Genomic DNA, 12,282 nt, shown 5'->3' with positions numbered 1-12,282 from the left:
ATTTTGTCTGCTATCAACAATTTTCTGCCCATTTTATTCTCCTTATAGGCCCAAATACTCAAACTAGCTCTAAATTTTAAAAAGAAAATAAAATGCATACGTTTTCTATTTTTAAAATGATGCACATGTTTAAGGATAAAATATTTTACTTAAGGAATTTCGGTTAAAAAAACTAAGATCAGAAATTTTTTCAAATAATTGATGTTTTATAATCACGTTTTCAAAAATGAAAATTTGAATATCTGTTACTTCAAACAATTAATTTTCTACACTTATCTCTTACTTTTTCGCGTCTTTGTGTACATAGACAGTTTTTATTAATCATAAGTGTTGCTTTCAATATAATATTTGAGTGAAGTTAGAATATTTCAGAGTACTAAGCCTGGGAAAAAACGGTAAAACACATATTTTCCATTTGAGTAACACGAGCAAGAATCGATCGAGACAACATTTGTAGATTCAATAATGTTTATTCAGTCACTCGAAAAATTAAAAGCAACACTAACACTGGAACTCCTAAATATATTTAAGTATATTTAACCTTGATACTGGTATTATGCAAGCAAAGAAACCGACAAACAAGTTCTTCGCGTCGTCGTACGCGTCTGTGCTTGATATTGGACCGCGAAACTGCGCATATGAAATAATATTTCGTAAAATCCAGCTAGAGTTGAAGTTTTTGTTGCTTTTTTCTGTTACGATATAATTATTCTTGTTTAAACCTCAAGTGCCCAGCACTACTAACGTAAAAAAAACAGCCGTAGATGTTGGGAAATAATTCATTCGTTATTTTTTGTGCCAAACCTTAAACGTAAAATGCTGCGGATCAAAGACCGTTATAGATTTGTTCTATATTTGACTTAAGCCAAGATACAAATGGAAGTCAAATTCTCATTTTGAAAATAACTGTTTATGTGCTGTTTGACTAAATGAATATGTCTACTTTATCAGTCGTCAATCGAACTTTTATTGCCGCAATCGGCGAGGTTAGTACTTATTTGAATATTTAATATACAATTAAATTTGTACGCGCTAGTACATATAGATAAAAGATCAATGGTTATAGATATACTTGAAAACTATACACGTATTCGAACGATTATTTTGATTCTGCTCTGTAAGAAATTTTATTATTGTATCGTGCAGCTTTAAAATTAAATAACTATGAGAGTGGTTTTTAGTGTAGTTATCTGAGAGTACGTCAGCGCAGCTACAATGGCACTAGCTTCCCTTAGGAAAGGAAAAAGAATTTCACTTCCAGCAAACGACATTTTCAACCTCAATAAGAGTTGGAGAGTTATTGATTTAAAATGATTCAGGTATCACATGAAAGAAATATTTTTATTTATATTGTTATAAACAGTGGCCTCCATAGATTTCATACAAGAATGAAAAGGGGCAAATTTTTGCTTTACAAGGCGCAATTGTCAACCTTTTGGAACATTTTAAGGAAAAACTAAAAATCAAGTAATTAACTTACTCCAATGTTTTGTATGCAAGCGACCCCTGCGTTAGCAAATTGAATACTTCTTTTCCGGCATAAGGGTGTTGGGTATGTTATTGATGATTTGGTCCTTCGACTACCCATCAGTGCGATAGAAAGTTTTCTCTTCGAAATGTAGTCTTTATAGAATGACAATGTGCAATATTATGTTTCTCCTGTTCTCATAAACCATATCAACTGTTACCCGAGAAAAACAAATAAGTAAATCTAAAACGTATTACAGGTTTCAATACATTGAGGGCCTTGAAAAATTGTGGGGTGAACGGCTTCCTAATGGTTCGTATAATGGTATGATTGGAATGGTACATAGAAATGTAAGAGTTCAGTTTTCAAATGTTGAACCCAGACTTTGTTCATTAAAACCAAACACCAATTACAATTTGTAGGTTTTCAAAGGCGTGTGTTGCCGGTGAAACTCGTACTCGCTTGATTTTCACCTTCAACACTCGCCTTTGAAAATTTATAGAAAAACGATGGCAATTCTTTACCGAGACAATTTCACGTTTAACAATATTTTATATTAAAAATTGAAATGTATTTTAAAGCGACGAAAGATACAGGATTCTCGTGGGTTTTTCAATCTTTTTTTTTAAAAATCTAAATTATAAAATGGTAGTTTTGATGATAACGTCTGGAAAGTGCAACATAGATGGCCCCACAATTGTATGCCGATTTTGAAACGTTTTAACTCGCTGAATTGCTGGCGGTTATTTTATGAATTAAAAGTCTGATTTGCTAAAAAATGCGCCAGTGACTTGTGAAATCATTTAAGTTTAATCTAAAAATAATATAAACGTGATAAAAATTGAGCTCAATTATAAATGCAGGAAGTTCATGTTGCTGTCGTCCCGTTCGATGTGCATTTTGCAAATAAACGGGTCGTAGATTTCACGACTCCTCTGTACTACACAGTCCGTTTGCAATCCTCGTAGGGTAACAACATCCGCAAACCCACTTTTCCCATTTTTAGAAGTATTAAATGAAAAGGTAAGCAGAGATTTCTAAAGATGTTAACTGAAACGAATTGAACCAAACGTATTTTCGCTTATATTAGTTAATAATTTTTTTAAAGATAAAACAGTTTGATTTTTGTAATTTTAATATAAGCTTTAAGTTTAAATTTCAACTGTTCGAACGAGATTTAGTGATGGTTTTTCCCATAAGAGGGTTCCGTACTAAAAGCATCATCAACCGTTTTTTTTTTCAAAACCAGTCAAAACTATTTTCAAACTATTTTAAACAAACCCGCTAATTACATTTCTCGGATAGGTTAGGTATACAGATGCTATTTTTTCTGTAACTTTTTTAACTATACCCTTCTCATTTGATATGGAAGGTTTTTCTTCGCCGACCCTTTTATGACACTCAATAAATATACTTTCAAAATATTTAACATCATCAAGAAATTTTTTGGATGGTACAACATATCCGCCGTATGATAACTGACTGGCCCACGATGGTAATGTATACGAATGATCAAATTTAGATTCCTTAACGGCTTTTAAATTTAAATTTGGATATTTATCACAATATTTTTTGGCTAACCACCCAGCTAAGACTTCCATACCCCCTTCTTCGTGTACGCTAAAATCGTATAGTTCTGTTTCTAGAAGAATTTCATTTACATTTTCTTTAACATGGCAAGGGATTTTCTTTGGTGACGGGGTATTCATATTATTAGAAATATAACAAGGCGAGCGCTTCGAAGGAGTGACGCTAGATAAATTTTTGGCATTAGACTGACTAGTTTTCAGTGTATTTCTTAATGGTGGATTGCTTAAATCTAATGGTTCATTGTCTTCGTTATTTAAAAAAAACACGTCTTCTTTGCAGGAGTCAAACTCAATTTCATCAAAAGTAATTTCCATTTGTTTGAAAACATTACTTACGAAATACTCATCAGCACTTTGAGATTGAGTGTTAACATTTTTTTGGATTATTCCTGGATTTCTTCCTAGAATGATCATTTTAATACGAGCTAAAGCGCTAAGGGGGTTGGTTGATCATCCAAACCACCCCTAGTTCGAAGCTGGGAAAAAAAATTCTCCAGGCAGTCCTGATTTAGACGATGTGTTAAAATGTATGTGATGCCATATTTATGGTGAAGGTCGTAATATAAGCTTTGGAGAGATTTATTCGAGATTATAATTCCTTTTTGGAAAAGCTGTAGGCTTTGAAGAGGATTGCCTTTCTTGCCATAACATCTTAGCGACTGTACCATACTGGTCATGTTATCTAGTTTTTTCGACTGTTCGCTATGATTGATTCCGTAGCCACTTTTCCTTCCATCGCTCTCGGTGTAACTATTCATGGTATCAAACCATTCGTCAACTGTATGAATAAATTCGGACGTGGCGAGATATGATTTCTCATTGTCACACATGGGTGAAATTCGTTTTATTGCTGTAGCTACAGTGTTTGACAGCAACTTTGCTGCCATGCGTACATTCTGGCGTTGCGTTTTCACACATTCCAAATGAAGTCTCGTAATTTTATGACACGATTTTAGCTCTCCTTGATCTTGATTAAAAAGTGATATCACCGGGTCTTTAGTAATTTTGATGTTGTTTAAAAGAAAGCCTGTGTCCAAGAACCAGTTTCTAATAAGTTTTAACGCGTGTGGGACATCAGCAAAACAGTGTACTTTTTCTTCCGGCAATGAAGGGTTAGGAAACCAAGTTTGGTTTACGTTAATTCCAAGTTCCCGCCAAAGACCCATATTTCCACCACCCATATCATTAACGCATGCCAATACTTTGAAACCAGCCTCATGAAGCTCAGTAATTGCAGTCGATAATATTGCCTTTGTCATTTTTTGATCAAATTCCAAGTATATTGGTTGCTTCCAATTGGAAAACAAACCACGAACCATAATAACTTGAAGGCTCTTATGTCTTCCTAAGACTTGATCCTCCTTTACATCATACTCGTACAATGACCTTTATTGACTTCATCAAATGATATCACAGCTAGCTTATCTATTTGTGGCAGCTCCTTACCAGTGGCTTTCATCACCATTAAAACATCACGTATTAGGCCCTTTCTGAGATCAATCTTGGATGCGTAGTTTTGTAGAGTTGAAATTCCAGGTAGTGGAATATGTTTCTTATCACGTAAGTACATGTAGGCTCTTTTGCTAAGGTAACGAAGAGCGAATGCATTTGCTATATCTTCTTTGTCCCAATTCACTCGTTTATTTCCCAGCAACATTTTGATTTGGCATCTTGAAAAAACTTTCTTCAAAATATTGAAGTATTTCTCCTTCAACTTGTCCCGTTTTGAATTTGTAGTTTCTAAACGCTTAACCTTTTTCTTCAAACGCTTAATTACTGCTTTATGACCCAATATTTCTATCCTTCGTGATCTTAATTTTTGATTCTTTTTTAAAAGTTGAAGTTTAGCGTTACTGAAGTGTCTCGAAATGTTGCTTCTTTCTCTTTCTGACTTTTTCAATTTTGCAGTCTGTTGGTCAAGCCGTTTTTGTAAGACTATAAGTTGTTTTGAAAGAGTTTGTGCTTCCGCTGAATTTTCCAATTTGGTGTTTCCTCTTTCAGTTTTTTCTAGACATTCCTGTATATCACATTCGCATCCACGCTGAGTACATTTCTTACGATATAATGAAGCGTTAACTATCACAGAAACACATTAACTTGTTTCACTAGGAACTTTGTCTTGAGTATCACTTTCAATTTCAATCATTGACGGACTAGGAACTTTTAAATCGTCTTGACTAGCAGTCTTGTGACTAGTATCGTTTACATTTTCTACGCTTAATGCCGAAATATCAAGACCAGAATCTTCTTCTCTTGAAGTACTTGATTCAATTAATTCATTAACAAGCTTTTTGCGGTCTCTTATTCTAGAACGAGAAAGTCTTCCTTCTGATATTTTTGAACAGTTAGATGCCGGTGAAAGGAGATTCAATGATGGGATTGCATTTTCATTCAAACGTTTCTTTGAAGGTATATTTAATAGTTCCGCTTTGAGATCTCTCAAGTAGTCTTCTTTTGTAAAATGGTCCGAACATACTCTTGCATAATTCGGGTTGACTCTATCTTTGCCACATTTTTTAGCCCATATTCTTCTTAGTTTCTTATCTTTTGGAAATGTAAAGTATGCTACGGGGCTATCTTTATTTTGCACGTTACTCGGTACCGATTTTTACAGCCTAAAATAGCGCATCTCATTCCTCCAACTGGCATCTTTAATGTAGACATGCAATAGTTTCCTTAAATAATTATTATTTAGTGAAACTAGGTTAATAAGTTAAATAGCTTTCTAACCTGAGTGTAAAGGAGTTATTTTTATAGATGAAACCACCAAAATTAAAGTAATTTGGCTTATTTCGCTTCTAAGCTGCAACTTTAGCTCTCCTTGCAAGATGACAGTTTCAATCTCTCGTCCATATTTGTTGTTTACTTTTGACTGGAGCCCGCAACGCCGACTAGTATTATTTTATAATAACGCGGTAAATTTAAAATTTGAAAATTCTGTTTCTTATTTGTTGTTTTGGTTTAAAACGCAGCATAAAAAGCCTTTCCTATGGCTTTAGCCATACTATTTTATTAGAAATCTCATCTGAGTGACGTCACGGAGACCTCCTCGAGACCAGCCAATAGATGAGTTGTATTTTCGAAGGAAAAATTGCTCGATCGAGGCAACCTATACTGCTATTTTATTCTCTAGGAACCTTGGTACCCAAATACCCACTAGCATAGCCCACTTGATCACGCTCTCTTTTCTGCGGCTACATATTTTGAAGAGGGCACTTTTTAGGCGTATTAGCAATCTTGAATCGTCTTTGTAGACTTTTAGGGTAGCCCTGATTATATTGTGTTTAAGGTTTTAAGCTTAATATAAAACAGACGATAGTTAATGCTACAAAAAGTTTGAAATTGACAATCTCCAGGAGTTCATAATAACCCGACTTACGAAACTGGTTAAAAAGCCCGTAACAACAAAGTTTCACCGTAAAGCTCAGCGGATTCATACACCGATTAACTCCCAAAGAAATAGTTACCCCATTTTTTAGCGCCCACGCGCTCTAACTTACACACTGCCGGTTTAGCACTATTTTTATCTTGTGATTTTGGGAGCTAAAATGGCTCACGTCTGCTTCTGTCGGGACGGTGTAAATTAAGCCTTGGCTAAAAAGTTGGCTTTTAGTCGGGGTTTCTAGTTTTCTACAAAACATTTGAACGATCGTCAATAATGATTTGTTTTGATATGTGTGAGTGAGAATTCCGTGGTTAAATTAAACGGTTTGGACAAATTTATTAGCAGTATCTTGTGCTCCCTGCTTTAATATAAGAATTGCAACGTGTTTCTACGTCCACCATACAGGGGCGTTCCGAAGGGACAAGGTTTTGGGGGGGGGGAGCCCACCAAATTTTGCCAACTTGAAACCAAAAATTTGCCAAGCGACACGTAGTAATGTAGTATCATGTTACTCTGTTTCGTAAAATAGTTTTGGAATGAAAATCCTTGACTAAATTTATAAAATTTCCCCGACTAAATTTATCAAATTTCCCCGACTAAATTTATCAAATTTCCCCGACTAAATTTATCAAATTTCCCCGACTAAATTCATCAAATTTCCCCGACTAAATTCTTTAAACTTCCCCGACTAAATTCATTAAACTTCCCCGACGAAATTCACCAAACTTCCCCGACGAAATTCACCAAACTTCCCCGACGAAATTCTTTAAACTTCCCCGACTAAATTCATTAAACTTCCCCGACGAAATTCACCAAACTTCCCCGACGAAATTCACCAAACTTCCCCGACGAAATTCTTTAAACTTCCACGACTAAATTCATTAAACTTCCCCGACGAAATTCACCAAACTTCCCCGACGAAATTCACCAAACTTCCCCGACGAAATTCACCAAACTTCCCCGACGAAATTCACCAAACTTCCCCGACGAAATTCATCAAACTTCCCCGACGAAATTCATCAAACTTCCCCGACGAAATTCATCAAACTTCCCCGACGAAATTCATTAAACTTCCCCGACGAAATTCACCAAACTTCCCCGACGAAATTCACCAAACTTCCCCGACGAAATTCTTTAAACTTCCCCGACTAAATTCATTAAACTTCCCCGACGAAATTCACCAAACTTCCCCGACGAAATTCACCAAACTTCGCCGACGAAATTCACCAAACTTCCCCGACGAAATTCTTTAAACTTCCACGACTAAATTCATTAAACTTCCCCGACGAAATTCACCAAACTTCCCCGACGAAATTCACCAAACTTCCCCGACGAAATTCACCAAACTTCCCCGACGAAATTCACCAAACTTCCCCGACGAAATTCACCAAACTTCCCCGACGAAATTCATCAAACTTCCCCGACGAAATTCATCAAACTTCCCCGACGAAATTCATCAAACTTCCCCGACGAAATTCATCAAGTTTCCCTGATCAAATTCATCAAGTTTCCCTGATCAAATTCATCAAGTTTCCCTGATCAAATTCATCAAGTTTCCCTGATAAAATTCATCAAGTTTCCCTGATAAAAATTCATCAAGTTTCCCTGATCAAATTCATCAATTTTCCCTGACCATTTGCAATAACTCACATGGCGAACATAGACTTTGAAACTAGTTATTATATAAAATTGTTGAAATTATAGGATAATAATTTACTAGTAAGTGAAAAAGTGACAAATTATTTTAAAAATAGTGAACCGAAAGTAACTAAAAGTTACTAAATGAAGATACTTAAAAGAGCTGGGTCGGGTAAAATCTTACTATGTTGCCAACACTCTTTCAAAGCAAATCACTTCACTTATTTCCTTAATTCGGACTTCTGTTTGTAATTAAAGACTTTATAAAAGTGTGTCTTGTAATGAACCACCGTCTATAAGTTGATATAATGAGATCAAATGCTCCCTCGTACAATGAATATTGTAAATTGACTTGAATCATTTTGACAAGAGTCGTTATTGTTATAGATATAAGAATACTATTTTGTTTGAATAGAATCCCATTAAAGTTATATTCGGAGCGAGCGAAGCGAGCTCCGCGATTTTTTGCCTCTGCTCAAATCTCTGATTCCGGTCACTCTGATACAGGGCCGGAAATAAGACAAATTTATTATAGGACATGTGTCCAGTCAACCCCCTGTTTGACTGGAAAATTTATAGGACATTGTGACTGGAGTGTGCAAAAATTGAGTCGCTTCTCCACAGTCAAGCTATCAAAACTTCGGAAAAGCTATTGGTCAAACTGTCCAGTGACCCCCTTAGTTTTTAAAAACATTATGGGACATTTTAAAATTTTATTGGACAATGTCCATTGTCCTGTGCTTATTTCCGGCCCTGCTCTGATACTGTTTTCCAGAATTTCAATTTCACTCCAAAATATTTTTCCCTGACATTTCCCTGGCCTTTTAGGTCCATTTTCAATTTCCCTGAGCTTCATTTTGCCAAGTGAGCGTCAATTTGCCAACTCTACAAACTTTTAGGGGGGAGCCTCCCCCCTGTCCCCCCCCAAGGGATCGCCCCTGCCACCATATCGCCATTTTTCTTTTCGGCGGAGATCCCAGCCAACGGAAGTTTTGGAACGAAAACCAAGGAGCATAGATATCACTACGAAATGATGTAAGGTTGTATGTTCATAAACAGGCTAATCCTTTTTATGCGCAACGACAGAATCTTGTTGTTCGCGATTTTTACCATTAGCTCTATGGCCAGTTTCATACTTCCCCCCCGCCGAAGGGGGGTTATTATGAACTCCTGCAATCTCGGATCGTCTTAAGGATATCCGAATTTCGTATTGGGCTTATGATAATTTTGAGCTAAAGGTTATACGGACATAAATCAGCCTTTTTTAAAAATTGTGTAAAACTGCCAATTAGGTCCTATTTCTGTAATTTTTAGGGGAGCGCCTCGCGCTTAAATAAACGATTGTAAAAAATTGTATTATGTTAATTATAATAAGAATACAAACTTTTAATGATTTAATATATTTTTTCTGAAGTATCATTATAAATAAATGTTTGATTGAGCTAAAGTTACGGTCCTCTTTATATATGTTTCTGCTTAGTGCAGATTTTGAAAATGTAAAACAGTTTCTTAACAATCTTAACTAAAATGAAGACTGAAGGTACAGATATTAATCAAAAATGTCTTGATTAGAGTCAAGACCTGAAAAGTATCGATAAGACTGAGGTTATCACTTGACTGAAGGATCAGATATTAATTTTTCTTTTTAATTGAAACTTAAAGGCATGCTTAAGAAAAAACAACGTTCCATTACCGTTTTCCGTTGAAATAACTTATTTTACTGGTAATCAATTTCAAAAATTTACTTATCTCGGCTTTTCGACCACAATTTCATTCCCCGAAAACATTTTATCATTACATTAATTACTTTTGGGAGATAACGCGTCAAATTATCTATAAAACAATAAAAAACTGTAATAGCGGTCTGTTTACAAGCACCATACAGTGTGAAAAAGATCAGAGTGCCCAAATTTTACGGACATTTTATAAAAAAAACTCGAGATCAATGAGGAAATTAATTGTAGTACATTTTCCAGACTCATGGAAATTTAATTAAAGAATTCTCTGGCATCCACTAAACAAACCGTTCATGTAGTTTCAAATTATCACAAAAATGAGAATTTGTAAGAAATCAATACAATAATGTTAATGAAAAATTATTTTTTATAAGATATCATAAATTTTGCAAGATTAATCCTGCAACAAATAAGAAATTAATGTCCTTTAGCGCAAATGTTCGATGTGTCTACCATCCTGGTGTAGGCATTCTTCAAGTCTACTGGCCATTGATTCGCGGGCGTTGCGAAGCATTCCTGGGGTGTTGTTGGCAATGGCGATTCTTATTCTGGCTTTAAGGTCGTCGGGTGAATCTGATTCAGTTGCGTATACCTTTCCCTTGACATAGCCCCAGAGGAAGAAATCTAACGGAGTTAGGTCAAAAGACCTTGGAGGCCAGAGCGTTGGTCCACCCCTACCAATCCATCGGTTAGGGAACTCGTTATTCAGCCACTCTCTTACGGGTACGGCGAAGTGCACCATCCTGTTGGAACCACATATCCGTCACTACTGCCAATGGTAAATCATTAATGGCATCAGTAAATTCTTGACGCAAAAACTCCAAGTAACGTTGCCCGGTGATGTTCTCGTCAAAAAAGAATGGCCCAATGATTCTGTCGCCAATGATGTCAACCCACACATTGGTTTTCAAACGCACCCGATAATAATGCTCCCGAAGCCTGTGAGGATTTTGCTGCGACCAATAGTGAAGGCTATGTCTGTTGACTGTTCCATCTTGATGGAATGTAGCTTCGTCAGAGAACATAACCTTGCTAAAGAAACCTGGCATTTCTTCATCGAGGAACCGCATTGGCATACAAAAGTCCTGACGCCTAAGATAGTCATCCCCTGTTATGACTTTACCGTAATACGCACTTCTTATCGGGCTATGTATCGGACTACATGTTGTATTTTAGCTGACGTACTACCACGAGTAGGATAATAAATATATCGTTATGTTGTGTTAACTAACTTGAGTTATTATCAGTAACGAACATAATAATTGGCGACGGAGGCGAGATAGTCATTTAGGCGAGATAGTCATTTAGCTATACGTATTTAAGTAACAAACGGTAGACTAAACTTTTGGACTCCCTACTCGTGCGCGTAACGGAATTCAACATGGCGACATCCACCACTGGAGCGTTTGTGCAATTCGACAGTAAAATCCACACATGGACATTGTATTCAGAGCGATTGGAACAATATTTTTCTGCGAATTTGATCGAGACAACTGCCACGATGACCCAAGAAGAGAAGTCAGCCATCAACAAAAGAAAACGAGCTATTCTTTTGACGGTATGCGGAGACGATACTTATTCATTGATCAGAAGTCTGATTTCACCAGCACTGCCTAAAGATAAGACGTATGACGAGTTAGTAAGCGCCCTGAACAATCACTTCAATCCAGTGCCAAACGAAGTGGTCGAGCGACTTAAATTCTACGCAAGATGCAGGCTCCCGAATGAATCGGTCTCCACTTTCGTATCAGAGCTGCGAAAAATGGCAGAATTTTGCAACTTCCGGGAATTGGACAACATGATAAGGGATCGAATTGTTGGAGGGATCGAAGACAAAGCTATGCAAGATCGTTTAATCGACAAAGGCTCAGCTCTCAGTCTACAAGACGCCATCACCTTAATCCAAACCATGCAGTGCACAAGAAGCAACACAAGTGCATTGAAAGCAACGAATGGTCAATCAGGAGGCATGGAGTTCTAAACAAGATGTCAATCCTAAAGAAGAATTCCCGAAGCAGGATCAAGAGTAAACCACAAGTTCATTCGAGACAAGACACGAACCCATGTTACCGATGTCAAGCAAGTGGTCACGATCCTACATGCTGCCCATTCAAAACCGCCAAGTGTTACGCATGTCAACGAATTGGACACATTGGCAAAGCTTGTCGCAGCGAGAACGCGAAAACGGCAAAACCCATATAGAAACGTAAACCAAAGCAGTTCATCAGAGCCAACCTCATAATGGAAGCTGAAGATGAAACTCCCCAAGAATATGAGCTCCATCACGTCAGAGCAAGGCCAGCAAAGTTTGCAGAAACGCCACCGGAACCTTACTTAATGGACTTCAAAGTGAATAATCATCCAGTAAGATTGGAGATAGATACGGGATCCGCGCACACGATCATCTCCAAGAAAACTTACCATCGGATTGCACCGGAAATTCCACTTCAACCGACGAACGTTGGC

General features: G+C 36.8%; 1 protein-coding gene across 1 annotated transcript; it reads right to left on the bottom strand.

Annotated features, from left to right (window-relative positions):
• Positions 1 to 4,472: 4,472 nt before the first annotated feature.
• LOC149588978 (uncharacterized) lies at positions 4,473 to 11,103 on the bottom strand. Its single transcript, XM_089861886.1, has 4 exons — positions 11,049 to 11,103; positions 10,538 to 10,621; positions 5,670 to 5,732; positions 4,473 to 5,601 (listed from the first exon to the last, which is right to left on the bottom strand). Exons 1-4 carry the CDS (start codon positions 11,101 to 11,103, stop codon positions 5,150 to 5,152), a joined length of 654 nt encoding a protein of 217 aa, XP_089718012.1. The 3' UTR covers positions 4,473 to 5,149.
• Positions 11,104 to 12,282: the final 1,179 nt, after the last annotated feature.

This window comes from Phalangium opilio, unplaced genomic scaffold (assembly GCF_054372755.1).
Source record: "Phalangium opilio isolate 3A_F unplaced genomic scaffold, DU_Popi_V2 ptg000523l_1, whole genome shotgun sequence".
Classification (NCBI taxonomy): domain Eukaryota; kingdom Metazoa; phylum Arthropoda; class Arachnida; order Opiliones; family Phalangiidae; genus Phalangium; species Phalangium opilio.
This window is presented reverse-complemented; position numbering and strand designations above follow the sequence as displayed.

Bases quoted from the DNA above. Each gene is read 5' to 3' on its own strand.
- LOC149588978 (XM_089861886.1), bottom strand. From the start codon at position 11,103: ATGACTATCTCGCCTCCGTCGCCAATTATTATGTTCGTTACTGATAAT. The intron at 10,622-11,048 runs GTTAGTTAACAC...TTTTGCGTCAAG, and splicing joins CGTTACTGATAATAACTCAA to AATTTACTGATGCCATTAAT. The intron at 5,733-10,537 runs GTAAGAGAGTGG...TAATTATTTAAG, and splicing joins TGGTGCACTTCGCCGTACCC to GAAACTATTGCATGTCTACA.